The sequence below is a fragment of the Lates calcarifer genome, linkage group LG2 (genome assembly GCF_001640805.2).
Source record: "Lates calcarifer isolate ASB-BC8 linkage group LG2, TLL_Latcal_v3, whole genome shotgun sequence".
Lineage (NCBI taxonomy): Eukaryota > Metazoa > Chordata > Actinopteri > Centropomidae > Lates > Lates calcarifer.
Window position 1 is genome coordinate 25,121,213 of NC_066834.1, and position 15,641 is coordinate 25,136,853.

The window sequence follows — 15,641 nt, forward strand, 5'->3', positions numbered from 1 at the left end:
ATACAAACTCCATTATGATTTTCATGCAATATTCTATAATACAAGTTTCACTATCACGCTTCTGAACGGTGCAGGTAGATTAATTTATGCTTGAGTGCATGAGAAAGGAAAATGGAATAGAAAAGAAGGGTTGTATGTTGTTATATAACAAGTCAGGAGGTGGACATGAGTTTAAAATGACAGATGGCATGAAGAGAGAAACTGGATAACAGAGACAGACGGAGAATAAAAAGGTATGAAAGAAAATGACATTCACAAGGCTGATTTTATTAGACAATCACACAGTTTCAGTGCAGCATGGGAACATTAAAAAAGATTACTGCTCTGTATTAAATACTAACATTATGGTTTAACTACACACAGGAATGCATAGATTTTTACACCACTGTGATTCTCAGATTCTCTGTGTGGTACCAACAGAGCAACATCTCTGTAGGAAAAAAGAAGTGATTCAACAGAGGAATGACAGCATGAGTTAGCTATTTCACCATAGCTTCATGGGAATTTGTCTCAGTCTGACAGGAGATATGAAATAAAAAAGAGAAGTAAAATCTCACCACTGTTCTGAGAGATGTTGACATCTACACGGAGCTCCGGGACCCTGCTGCCTGGAAAGTTCGCCATGCAGCTGTAGGTAGCCAAGTCTCTGAACTTCATGTCCACGATCTCCAAACTACTGGTGCCGGGTGCCATGTCAGGGTCGCTGCGCAGCAAGATCAGGCTATCCGAGTTGAAGACAGGTGCGCCGTTCTTGTACCAGGTGTAGTTGACCTTGTCCTGTGGGGTGGCATCGACGTGGCACGACAGCTTGAGGTCCCGACCCATTTGGATGGTCTCGCTGTCCTTGTTGGAGTCCGGTGTAATTTGGAAGGTCAGGTTGCTCATGGCTGTGTGTGGTGGTAGAGAGATGAAGAATTAGACAGAGGAAAGCAATAAATATATGGTAAAGGTTGAGTAACTGGTTGTGATGAGGTCTGAAAAATAATGAGTGGAGGAAGAGCAAAATATTTTACATATCATCACTTAGAAATGACAAAATTTAATGGCAGAACTGAAAGGAAAACATTTTGTTGGGATATTTTCTACTTTTAACATATTCATGGCACCAGTTCATAGTTAAATTACAACTTCACATTTAGCAGATTTCACAATGGGGCACTGTTTGTGCCTCGCAAAGACATTACTATGAACAAATAGTACAAATATCTGCATTTGCCAAATATCTATATAAATATACCAAAGGGGTAATCCTCCTGTGTGGTTTTGCTGCCATGGCAGAAAATACAAGCATTTTGCTACTTGCTTAAAACAGTCACAGACTGGTTGCTCTTGCACCAGTCTCATGTAGCATTAAAGCTACGTCCAAGCTGAGGTGTTGGTTCGCTGAGTTTTGGTGACTTGTTTGAGACCCGAGTGGTGATTGGCACCAATGACAATGTGTGTCCTTTTGTCCCTCTGTATAATTATTATATGTTTTTATTGATCTCTTGCCCACCACCTGACCTTTTTTATAGTGCATTGGCAGCACATATTTATGTGTGTCATGTCAATAAAGTTTAAGTTTGTCGTGAACAGAAATAAATACAAAATAAATTAAATATAAGTGTTAGGAATGGCATCAATGGAGGCACTATCTTTTCCCTCTTTCTTAGTATGTTTTTGTATAACTAATGTTCCCTCTGATAAAAATATTGAAAAAATAGAAGAATGCCAAATAAGGAACTGATTTAGTAAAATGAGTGAGGGAGACTGAGAAAGTAAAAAAGAAATTAAAAGAAAGAAGCGGATCGAGGACGGGCAAGTTGGCTAACACAGAATAGTCCATGAGTGTGCGACACAGTGTGTGAGGCATGAGGAGGGGGCAGCATGACAAAAAGAAACCAAAGGAAAAGGAAATTGAAGAAGAAAGAAAGAGAGAGAAAGAGGAAGAAGCAAATTGTGGAGGGGGGAGAAACAAAAGGAGCCAGATACAGAATAAAATAACATGGGGATAAGGAGGAGGGGGGAAACAAAATCAAGGACAAAGAGTAACTCTCACACTGTCACATTTAATTTTCAGTTTCAAAGGCTGCGTTTCCCCAACAGATTTCCATGTTGAATACAAAACAGCTCTCTGTTTCCCCACCACGGGGAGAGACAGGCGGCAAGGAGGAGAGGAGGACTTGATTTAAACTTCTTTTGAGCTTGTTAACAAGATGCTTGGGTGGAGCCACGGATATGAGGCAGTGACCATATGGTTAGCACGATCCTGCAACTTTACCTGCTTAGTGTGGAGAGGATGATGTGTGTCCTTGTGTGATGAGGGAGACTGTGGTTGGATGTGTATCCGAGTGCATGTACAACGTGTCACCTGCCTACCTGCCAACGCCTGTCTCTACACACTCACTGCGTGTGTGTATTCGCCGTCTCGCCACCTGTGCTGGTGTGCCGATGCGTTCAGGCCCATTAAGCTAACAGGAGAAACCCATCCAGCATACGTTCTCTACAGTGTTAACTAACAGAAGAGACTGTCGCTAATTGCTTCCACTCCAGTCTAACTAATTGGAGTGAATAAAGATGATTAAAGGGCCTAAAAATAGCCGGAGGGGAGGGAGAATGGAAAGGCTTCTGTTTTAACAGCAGGGGAATTAGAAAAAGAGCGATACTTAACCCGCCTTTTCTGACAAGATTCACATCAGCTCTCTGTAATGATGGATCAACTGCTCGCGTGACACACACCATGCAGACACATACTGTGCGCACACACGTGAATATATTTGCACACATTCACACACACAATCCAGTCAGTGATTGAAGCTAGACTTCTTAAGTAGGGGTAATGATTTCAAACTTTAAGGATTTGAATTAGGCAACTGAACTGAAGTGATGAAAATGAAAAATATAAAATGCTTAATCGAACATATTCAAGAATACTCAGGTTCTATATTCAGAATCTGCTTTTACAATCTGTTGTTTACTTTCCCCTCAGCTATAAAAAATTGAGAAGACAACATATGATTACATAGAATTATCACATAAGTAACGTAAGTAAATGCATAATATGTAGCACACATTATTTCCAGATTCAAAGCTGGTAAATGAGGCATCTAAATTATTGCTGGATCAACACAGCATAAGTTATGTCAAATATTTTACACCCAAACCAGCCAAAAGGCAAAAAGAATAGACATATGTCCATGGTATCCACCATAAGAGTTCACCAATAAATCTCCCGCCTTTTGTCCCTCTCTTCCCTGGGAACACACACACATGCATTACTTACTCCTGACAATGACATTGACGTTCTTGCGAGCGGGGTTGCCCACATTGTTGACGGCTGTGCAGTTGTAGAAGCCCGCATCGGCCGGCGTGACAGCCCTCAAGATCAGCGTCGGCCCTCGAACTTGGGCGCTGAGGGGAAGGGGGCCGGGGTAACGCGACCACGTCACAGTCGGTGGGGGGAAACCTCCAGTCACCTCGCAGGTTAAGAGCACATCCTGCCCGGGATCCACCACCACCGTGTCGTTGACTGACAGCCGGATCATCGGGGGACCTGGAGGGGAAGGGGACAGGGAGAGGCACAGGGGAGGAAGAGAGAAGAGAAGATTACCACTGCAAATCACTTTCTGTGTTGTTACACAGAACAGAGCTAAGTTGTTTTTCTTCTGCTGTTGTATGGGATTGGTAGTTACAGACGTTGAAACTACAGATGCTGAAGTCTGACAGTAATAATGTTAACTGTCTCTTTGCACCTGTCATATGCAAGATGCAAATAAAGGTTTCTCAGTAGGGTTGCAGGAGGTTACATGATTTTGCATGCAAGTGATATTCAGTTTACGTTAATGTGTGTGTGCATGTCCGTGTGTGTGTGCATATAAAAGTGTGTGAATACACACATAACCTTACTATGGAGGGAATTTTCCCTACTAAGTCTGTACTTCACAGGCAAATTTTATAAATTAGTGGTTTGACATCAAGGTCTTAAAAAACAGCTACTGATACTGTTAAATGTATTTACTTGGTGTTCAACTCAATCCTTGTTTTAACAGCCAAAGTAAAAAGATATGAAGTGTGCATATACTGGTATACAGTAAATGCATCTTGAGCAGTAATGAACTCCCAAATACTCCGAACCACTTATGGATATTTCATGGGAGGGAATTCCAGATGTCCACCGAGGATCACCACTCCACGGTGTAAACCCCGAGACACACAGGCAAGACCTGACCTCCAACCAAATCAGCACACAGCAACCGTTTATAATTCTGTTCTGACTGCAAATATGATGTAGTATGTGTGGATGTGTGTAAATATGTGCCTAAGTGTATTTGTCTCTCACTGTGTGTTAGTGCTTGTGAGCCGCAGTGCATTCATGTGATGGTGTTTCAATTCCCAGTCATTTCTCAGCACAGACTAATCAGTAAACCAGAGGTAATTCATGTCCCTGTTCCCCTGCTCTCATATCGCCCGCATCTTCCCCAAGCCACTGAGTCCATTTCCTATGACTGACCTAACAGGAAAGGTACAGGATGACCCAATATGCAACTGCAGAGGGACAAAAAAAATCCTGTTGCCAGACAGAGATCGATTGGACCCCAGCAGTTTCAAAATACAAAAAAAAGGGCAGAGCAGTGGAAGCAAGGGGCACACACACTACACGGTACAGTGCTGAAAAAAATGACGAGGAAGGAGAGAATAAAAGACAGGACTAAAGTGGGAGAGAGGGGAAGGGCAAAAAAGAAAATAAAAAGGATATTAATCATCTAAGAGGATGTTTGGGGAGAGAGAGAGAGAAATGCCCGTACTAGTACAGCATGTACCATCTGCACAGTTACTAAATAAAGGGTGTAAATAAAATTATCTTGATGGTTTGAAGCTCTATATCAGGAGCAACTACAATCATCAGGAAACAACACAAGTCTGAGTATCACAGTCTGTGTAGTGTGAGATTCCACTTGCCAGAAAGCTCTTGAGCGCCCTCTTTCAAAAGGTAACTGCCACTGGTGACTGTGTAACTTTACTATTTCTGAGATGCTCATAATTAGTGTGACGATAAAGTATAATGTATATTACCATTTTAAATTGGTTTAATGTCAACCACCACCCAACACAGCACAAGTAGGCAATTGTTTCGCTAACATGTTAACCACAGCAGGTTTGTGTAATAGCAAGTCTGCTGCAATACTGCTCCCTGGTGGCCAGAAAATCCTGAAATGTAGCAACTTCTGTCAATTAAATAAACTTAAATTAAAAAGAAAGAAAAGTAAGAGTGTGTGTATTAAGAAAAACTTTCACTGATTAACATTTTTATAGCTAAACTAAAACCTGCTGAAGGAAAAAACTATTACTGGCAGTTGGCAACCGCTTAATGATTGTTCAGTGCTCATAATAAGTCCAGCCTGTGCTGTTAAAAAACCTCTTTTTAAAACAAGGCTCCCAGTGTGGTCAATATTGCAGTTTTATGAGGAGCATCCAACAGGGCTTCCTTCTTTGCATTCTCATAATGGTGAAATACCTGTTTCATGTGGTTATACTGTCTAGGTCAATGTAAACCTGAACCCTTTTTGAAGCATTCGAAAAGCTCCAGATCACATAGGTGGCAATCCTACCTGCAATATCTTGTAATAGGTTTTTGCATATCTTGCCAGAGGGAGTAAATGGGGTGACAGGAGGGGAACGTTGAGAGAAATGAGCTTGTGATCAAAATGTCACCTGTTTAAATCCCTTGAGTGGCTACAAAAATCTTTTTGGTGAAGTAAAATAAAAGGGTTTTCCCCTTCCCTCACCAACTACAGTAAAAACACCCTGGGGCAAAGCAGTCAAGCCTCAGTTTCTCTACTGAAGCTGCTTCACTGGCCACAAGTTACTAATCTATGGTTGCACTGTTCTCTCTGGTGCTCTGCTCTGTGGTGCAAATGTGTGTGTAACTCTGTCTCTCTTTGTTACTATTTGGCCAAGTTATAACAGCAAAACCAGAGAAAAAAACATTATAGTCTGTTTTAAATGTGCCCAGTCAACCTGCCTCTTTGAATTATGTATGTATTCTTTATTAAGCTGCCATGTCACATCATAATGTTTTTTAGCAGCCCTGTAAAATTCTACATTATTATATTCTAAATTGTTTAGCATGTGGAAGTGTAAAGACATATTACAAGAAAACATTGCCAGGGTCATTTAAAGATAGAATAAAAACTAAAAATAAACTTGGCTACTGAACTTGTTGCACAGTTTTCTCCCAGTTATTCTGTAAATGAATTAATTTGCCTGATATATGCTCCTTGTTTGGAGAGTTTATCTCCTCTGGCACAAAAACTAAAGCAGTGCGCGCGCACACACACACACACACACAATAAAGAGCTGGAGCTACAGTGGTAAACACCTATTTTATTTGCCGATGTGAATTCATTCCAATTCAGCGGATGAAGAAAGATGAAAGAGGCTTACACTCTCTAATAGGTTTAGATGCTTGTAGAAAATAAACAAATCCAACCTCTGAGTCTGAACCAGATGAACCAGCAGTAACCTGAGTAAAGAATTACCTGCAGCAGTATGTGCTGTCTGTCATCTGGGCCAGTCACCTCTTTCTACCATTAGCTATACTTGTGCAGTGCCTGGGAAAATAAAAAGAACCTTGGCAATACTGTACACTTCCATGCCATCTCTTATATTATTACAACTCAAAAATGGACAAAAAGAGATAAGGCCAGCCCTTTTGAAAGTTGTGTCTAGAGGTGGAACAAAATGGGCCTGTGATACAATATTAACTGTTGTTGTTATTAGCAATGACACACAAATTGAGTGCCAGTGTGGGTCCTGACAGATTTGGATCTTGTTTGACTACCTCGCTAGCTGGTCAACAGATAGGAAGACAGTTGAAAGGTCTGTTGCTGATACTTCCCGAGAACAGGTATGAGGACATTTACCCATCTACAGATGGGTAAATTCTTTAGCCTATTATTATTTAGGATTAATATATGATTGAAATTTTATCATGAAACATACTGAGTTACTGAGTAATTTGAGCAAGCATTTTGAAGGTTTTAAATCCAAGAAGGGTTGAATCAATTATTCAATTTTATTTATATAGCACAGAATCACAACAAAAGTCATCTCAAGGCACTTTTCATACAGAGCAGGTCTAGACCATACTCTTTAAAATATGGTGTTTACACAGAGAGACCCAACAAACCCCACCAAGAGCAAGCACTAGGTGACAGTGGCAAGGAAAATCAAGGGCAAGTGAACTTGGTATACTTGAAGATGTTTCACCTCTAATTCAAGAAGCTTTTTCAGTTTTGGCGTTAATGAAATCAAGGACAAAAAATCTGGAAAATTTGATATACTGGTCAGGTCCAGTATTTTGTTCAATATGAAATCAGTTTGAAAATTTTTACCCACTTCCAAACCTAAAAGGAACTGAGGAAACCTCTTGGATGACTACGACCTGGATAACTGAGAATCTCCACAGACAAGGTTTTGAATATTTATATTTGAGCATTACAAAGGAGTATACTCCAGACTTTTTTTTTTAGTGGGCTCTAGAGGACAAGGAGGAGAGTCCAGGCTTTTATCAACCTGAGACAGAGTTAATCCTGAGTGAGAGACTGACCCCACAGAGTACAGGAAGCAATTCACTCCTCTAATAGACTTTATACAGTACATCCTCTCATCTAATCTCTTTTTTAACAGATTACAATCGGCGTAATGAAAGAGGTGCACAGAGGCTCGACAAACTAGTTTACAGATGCATGTTTCTACTAATACAAGAACACGCACAATGCTGTGCACACACATACACACGCAGGCTGGCACTCTCTTAAATGGGTGACAAAAATGTGCATGCAAAAACCCACACACTAATGGGATATCTCTTTAGCTAACCTCACTAGTGATGGCTCTCAAGCTGACAAGAAATTTCACTGGTGTAACAACTGCAATCAGCACATAAATAGCACTGTCCACTCCCATTGTATCAAATCACAGCACTAGGAGAGTAAAACCCTGTAGACCTGAAGAGCTTTCTAAGTATTAAACGAACCTCCATGGAAGCTGTTTTGCTTGGAATTCATATGTTTGTTAATTATAACTACAGTGAAATAAAGGAGTAGGGTAATAGGGGATATATTGTTACACAGTTGTATGTTGTCATAATTGATTAGATTGGTATTTTAACGTCTGATACATAAGAGAGTCTGTATGTTGCTCATGTAGTTTTCCTCTCAGTGCTCTCAAGTCATATTTGAAAGACATCGTAGAAACTGACTATAGGTGACAGGGTGTGGCCTGAGAATAAGGTCATGAAGTCCCCAAAGACATTCAGGAATATTTCATTTGATTACCTGACACATGTAGTGTGGAAACATGAACTTGCGATGATTAAATGCTTATGCAAGGATGTAAGCACAAGCAAGCACTTAATCTAACCATAAATGGAGGATTCTCTGTCTGTCTGTCTGTTAATTTTCAAGGCTGTGAAGGCTCAGCTGATCAACATCAAAATTTGCAGGTGTATTGCTGAGGCCCCAAGGAAGTATGGCATCTTAGTGCTAAGTGCTAAGCTTATCTTAGAAACATAGCTTCTCTACATGTAACTTGGCATGAAGAAAACAGTGGAATTACACTACAGGGTGGCCAGTGCAGAATCTGGACAATTTATAGTGTTCACATGCCAAGGTGGTTTTAAGAAAGTCAGAACTTAACTGCAACAGCACTTAATACGCCGTCAGTGGAGCAGCCAACTCAAGCAGTAACAAATGGTACCAAATTACCATACACCACGTAGCCCAGAAAGCAAGCTGGATTAACGCAGGCCAAGCAATCAGCCCCTACAGACAGGCACATTTTGAACATGCACTGCACTAGTGTCTGATAAAGGGTTTCATTGTATTCATAGACTATGACTGATTTCTGTTTGTAAAAATTCCTGAATTTCCATAGTTTATTCTTGGTTATAATAAAACTGAATTCTTACTCTAAATAAAACACGTTTGTTTTTTCATTCTTGCATCTTCTATGACATTTCAAGTGATACAAATTGGAAATTTAACAGACCTTGACCACAGTGGGTTTGATGGCAGCAGAGGAAGAAATGGTGGGACACTTGACCAATGAGAATTAACAGAAAGCCCATTGTGAAAAAGATTCATCATGCTTGGAGAAAAAAAAAAAAAAAAAACCTACAGTACAGAGCTGGTCACACTCACAGGGAATTAAACAGCTGTGTCTTCATTGATTTCAGGATGTCAAGCACATGGTTATCTTAGACTGAAATGAGGCACCTGTGGGCTTAGCTTCATGAAAATGTCTTTCTTCAAGGTCAAGCATATTGTCTCCTGGACCTGATTATCACTGTGGTTTGATCGCCATCATGCACTCCATCACATGACTGTTCTCCATACACACACTTTCTGCAGACTACTGAAAAGGCTCTAACACTAATTTGCCCAACGTATAAATAATCAACCAAATAAGTCAAACATGTAGTCCCAGGAACAGAATAGGTGCAAATTATAGGGAGAAAGTCTGGGAAGAGGGAAAAAAAACATAAGGGAGAACACTATAAGTGAAACGAACAGGGAGGAACTGAGGATTTGAGAATTATAGCTTCAATTTCCTGGGGATGCGTGGGTGACGGTAACGGTGGGATCAGCCAGCGCTCTTCCCAAAGTAATGGGATTTATGTGCAGCATAGCGGTTTACAACCAGGTAACAAATGCCTCTCTCTTCCACGCTCACACTTCCTCACTCCCTCTATTCCTTTCCTGTCAACTTGTCACCTCTGTATCCTCAATATCTGCCTTTTTACCTTCCCTTTTCTCTATCTCTATACCTGGGTCTCATTCCTCCTTCTTTTTGTTCACTCGCTATAACTTGCCTCCTCTCTCACATCATGCTGTGTTACCTGTTTCAGACATAATTCATCTATGAGGTAAAGGCAGAAGGGTCATTAGGGGGATATCCACTGGCAATAAAAGCTTGAAGGTTTAGATAGAGGTGTATGTTTGTGCTTTTTGTACGCAGGAACTTTGGTTGTCACCACTGTCAGTCAAAAATATGGCAAGGTGGCAGGTCAGCCCAGGGGAGTGGAGGTCAACTAGCTCTGTATTTTTGTGGATATGATTTTATACAACACAAATAAAAAAAATCATATTTGTGGATAGTGAGATATTTGTGTATCATGGCGCACATTTGTAGATTGTCTTCTGTGGGTTACAACTATTAAAGTCCAATAAAACAATAAACTAGCAAGCAAAAAGTTGCTGTTGATCCTTGGTGCCAACAGGAGGTAATGTTCCAGGTGTGATTTAGAAAATGGAGGACTGTTGGTTATTACCTCTATATACTCACACATAATACCCTGAGGCAAGGTGAGGACCTGAGCCACAGAGTATTTTAAGTGCACAGCACTGTGGCCGACCCAAAATGATGATGAGATGAAGTCAAAACAATTGTAAAAATAACAGAAACAGGAACAGGGTGATGAAAAAAGCAGATAATGAAAAGAGAGAAGGTATGAAGAGGAGAAAATTACTTGAGAAAAATGCAGGAAAATACTTGACTAGGTTGGAGTTGTGTGTGTGCACATGTTTATGCGTGTGTATTCTTGCTCTTTATACTCTTAAACGCTGAGCCATCAGCGTGACTGTGTCTGTGTGACTTTATGTGTTTGCACTTATGTTTGTTTATCTGGATATTGATGCACATATGTGCATATCAGCGATCCTGAAAGGACTCGTGAGCAATTACTGCAGCTGAAAATATGCACCACAACAGGATGAAAGAAATGGCAGGCCTGCTTGATTATGCAGATTCAGGTACACAGATTCAAATAACACAACACTTTGATTAGTAAACATGCAGATTGTGACCAGAATGTTGTCGATTTAAATCCAAAAATGCAATTGGTTAAAAATTTTTGCACTGGAGTTGAGAATAGTGAAGAAATGGTGGTTTAATCTACAGCCACAGACCCAAGACACACATTTTCTGTCAGTTAAATAATTAAATTTATTATTTACATTTGTATAGAAATTAACAAAGAGAAAAAAAAACAATAAGCATTGTAATGTACAACAATAATGTACATTTTTTTTAGATGATGTTACATTTTCTTGTCTGTCTCATTTTTTGTATTATTCCCTCTTGTTCTCCCTCTTCCCTACATAACCACTCTGACATAGATCATAATCTTACATAAAACTGACTGCACAGATGCAGTGCAATGCCCTCCCATGAATAGTTTTACAGTACTAAGGGTTATTGCAGATTGTCCATTGATCCTAAGCTTTTAAAGGGGGAATTCATTCGCAATAGGATTTGCCACCTATTGATCTAATCATATATATTACACACTTGTACAACTGTCATATTATTGTGAAGGTATACTGCAGTAAGAGTTACAGTAATCAATAAAAGACTGAATCAACTTGCCCATACTTCAGAGGGACTGGCTAACTCAGTTGGCTCAAAGGTTGTCAGCAGCTTTAAATCTTGGAGTTTGTGTGTGTGTTTTTTAGCTTCCATGTGGTTCAGCATTTTGTCACATTCATATCAACAGTTCACAATTAATTAATTCTAATTAATCACCTATTTTGACAACCAGAGCTGCACAAGCTCATCAAAGGCATGGCACTTAGAAACTGTCAGGAAGGTCTCTAATATACATCAACCCTAAATCATTTGAGACTAAACCTGACAATTACTTCCAGTATGATGTGAAGTATGAATTTGTCCTTATGTCATTTTCTATGTGGATCAGCTCATTTTCACTGTGCCATTTCACTACAGTGATTATACAGCACATACCCATTATTGTCCTGACACCTGGATGTTTTATGACTTTATTGTAATAGCTACACATCTACAGGGGACTCAATACTAGAAATTATTCTGAGCCAGATAAATTATTTACCTTATGGTAAAAGTTATATTTTTTTACTTAGAAATATGGTAGGCCATTTTTAGGCTTTTGCTTGAAAGGGGAAAGATCATTCACGTGTCTGTTGCTGATGTGAAGATGTGAAGGAAAAAAACCTTTCTAAAATTTAAAATATTCAGCAGAGACATGACATTGCAACAGATTGGTTAATTCACATTTTCATATTTCATCATGCACATTCTCCTTCTCCTCTTAGACTGTGTGATAAAACCCAAAGTCCACCTTCAGTTATGGTGGAAGTCAATCTGATGCAATCTAATGTTTTGCTCCATCCCTACACACATCCCAGCCTCGTTCTATTACCCTCTCCACCCCTCTACTCCACCACTTTAAATAACATGACAAGATCTGGAGCATTGCCCTCATGTTCTTTTTTTATGAGAGGCGGGGGAGGAGGATTTGGCCGCTGCCGGCAGTTACCGGAGGGCACAAGCCCCGTACTCAAATCCCAGCCTGAGATTATGATATAAAAATCAATCAATCCCCTTGTCCCAGCGCGGTGAATCAGCGCTGATGGCATGACCTAGTTGGATGAATCTAATCTAAGCAGTGACTGACGCTGCAAGGACAAAAGGGAGCTCAGCGGGGAATATCAAAATACGGTCATTAGATAAATATTATAGACAATAAAAAAAAAAACAAAGCAGCAACTCACTGTTTGTTTTCCTCTTTTGCAATCTCTCTATCCCTATCTCTGTGTCCATCTGTCTGTTTCTCTCCCTGTCATTGCCCTCTATGTATCTATTTCATTTTATCTGTTGTGTATCTCTTTTGTAATTTTCTTTCTTTTCAGTGTTTGCCTGTCTGTCACTCTTGTCATTTCAGTGTTATTTTGGAGATCTGAGACTAGAGATGTGATTTTCTGAGATAACAACATTATGTTTACGCTTGTCTGAAAAGGGTTGTCATTTGTGTCTTGTGGCTGGATTTATTTAAATTCGCAACCCTGTGTTACTTTATACCCACTTTGCTTGTTTATCTCTTTACTGTGTGATGTCTCTGAGAATGTTATGGCTAAAATATGTTTAGGTTCGCCTCCGTAACTTTGAATACATCCTTAGTGCAAGACTGAAAATTTTCAGAGGTAGCAGTGAACTATTAGAAATCATTTAAATCAGGTTAATCGCAGTTCTTTACAGTATTAGATACAGTTACATAGGCTGCAATAGAAAATCTACGATCAGTAAGATCCACAAAAAGGAGTGTTGTGCAGCATTTTGTTTTGTTTTTTTTCTTCCATTTTTTCTAACCTACTTTAGTTTTTTCAAGTTTCAAAACACAAATGTTATTGACTGAGTGTGTATCCACATTCAGTGTGGGAATCTAAAGTGTGTGCATGGTTAATATCAGTATACCATTGTAGGTAGGTGTGTGTTAGGTTGTGGTGAGTGTGTGAAAAAAAGGTCATTTTTGGAAAGAGAATCTTTGGGGAAGCGTGTAGGCAGTGAGAAAAACTGTAAATTAAACAATACATAGAAATTTCCTGAACTGCAGCTCCCTCCATCCTCTACTCCAACAGTCTGTTCATACCGTTAGATACCTTAGCTCTGGGGAGCTGGTTAGGAAGTGGAGACAGGAGTACACACATATACGTGCACACATCCACACATGCGCATGCACACACACACACACACACACACACACACTAAGCAGTGCGTGTTTTCTGTCACTCTGTGAGGCTGTGAGGTCCAAACAGATTGGCTGTTCTGGCAAATCTCTGAGCCCTTGCGCCAGCACCAGGCAGACACTTATTGTTGTGGCAGTGGTGTATCTCTCTCTCTCTCTCACTGTGTGTGTGTGTGTGTGTGTGTGTGTGTGTGTGTGTGTGTGTGTGTGTGTGTGCGCGCGTGTGTGTGTGTGTGTTGACTGAGCCGTGGGGAGACAATTGATCTCAGCCACAGGAATCCAAAAGGGGATGAAAGGAAAGACAGAGGGAATGAGAGTGAGGAACACCTATCAACACAGTAGGAACATAAAGACCTGTTTGTTTTACACTCCTACCTGTTGATTTTGAACGCTTGTGAATGTTATGATTGTTTTAGTGTTAAAATTAAACACAGCTAATGGATTGATTCAAGGGCCAATGAACCAAAAATTAGCTCACTTGCATGATGTATAGCACTGCCTATTGTTGTTCTATATAATATATACATTCAAAAGCCATTCATGTGCTCAAATAAATCAGTCATGACACACTTAGTTACCCTTAATCTGTGGTTTTAGTCTATTTTTCTTTCTTTCTTTCTTTCTTTCTTTCTTTCTCTCTTTATTAAAGGCATTCCTCTTTTATCAGAATCCATCATTTACCATCTCTGGTTCCTATGTGGACTTTTCTCTAATTAATGTCATCTGTGAGTCACAGTACATTCACCTGACTTATTGGCATCACTGTTTTCCAATGCATTTCAGCAAGCCGTGTCCAGCTCTCATTTTCTATCTGATTTATTATCAGGCTTTCATTTCCTCCTCTTTCTATATCTGCAAACCACCTCTGTCTTACGCTCAGTCTTTCACAGAGATGCCAAACTCTGTTTCCTCTCCTCTTAACTTCATATCACAGAGTTTGTTCAGTGAGTTTTTTATCTTCCCCACCTTCAACTCACTTTAGAAGACTCCTGGGAAACTTTATCTCTTATCTGAAAGAGGCCTTATTGCTCGATTGATAACCTCCCCCTCAGTTCAAAGTCTGTAAATAAGAAATGAAAAGTCATGGATACTTGCAGCTATCATAAAAAGGCAGCAAAAAGGAAAGATTTGTCTTTGTTTACTCTTTAGTGTGTAACTGAGATATCATACTGAGGCAACATTAATGCCATTAAAAAGATAATGTTTTTACTTGAATTTCTTTTTCTTTCAACAATGTTTGCTGGTCCACACAGATTTTCTATAATATTTATACAATGCTGGAGGAAGTATGCAGATCCCACACAGTAAAAGTACTAATACTGCAGTGTAAGAGCCCCATGATGAAAATGTTAGTCAAATAAATGTATGCAAGTATATATAAGGGAAAGTATCAAAAGTAAAAGTATTCACTATTACTCATATATAAGCAGTCTTTTACAGTTGTAGCTAAATTCTCACTATTTTGTTTTGGGCTGCAACTAATGACTATTTACATTATGGATTCATCTGGTGACTATTTTCTTGCTCAGTCAGTTGAATATTTGCTATGTAAAACTTCAGAAGATAATGAGCAAATCCTTACTTTTGAGAGGCTCGAGCCATGAAAGGTTTGGCATCTTTACAAGTAATCAGCTATCAAAATAGATTTAATTTACTATCAAACAACTAATTGAATATTGACTATCATTCCAGCTCAAATTTTATAAACAACTGGATAGTTTAATCTATAACAATGCATCATGTTTTATAAGCCTCCATATTTTTGAATGTAAAACCTTAATTGGTAAAGTAACCATCAAATTCAATATTTTCCAATATTTGTATGGAGTAGAGGTGGAAAATAGCATGGAATGAAAATACTCCAATAAAGTACAAGTACCTCTGCACAACATTCAGTGTTACATCATTCCCAGCATGGGAACTAAACTGCACTGATTGTCTTCTGATCAGACAAGACCTAGTGCCTTGCTCAAGGGAAATTTGATGTTAAATAGCAATAGTTTTATGCTCTTTTGAATGAGAGGATCTATACTGCTCTCAAGTCTGTATGATAAATGGGATAAAGGGTTATGTTCTGTACTATTCCTTTGGTCTATTA

General features: G+C 39.4%; 1 protein-coding gene across 1 annotated transcript in view; it reads right to left on the reverse strand.

The window, feature by feature from the left end:
- Positions 1-15,641, reverse strand: part of LOC108876975 (MAM domain-containing glycosylphosphatidylinositol anchor protein 1) — a 153,742-nt gene that overhangs the window by 43,223 nt on the left and 94,878 nt on the right. Inside the window, exons 7-8 of the mRNA XM_018666844.2 lie at positions 3,263-3,532; positions 558-887 (exon numbers count right to left, since the gene is read on the reverse strand). Coding sequence (XP_018522360.1) covers positions 558-887; positions 3,263-3,532 — 600 coding nt within the window. The remainder of the gene's footprint in view (positions 1-557; positions 888-3,262; positions 3,533-15,641) is intronic.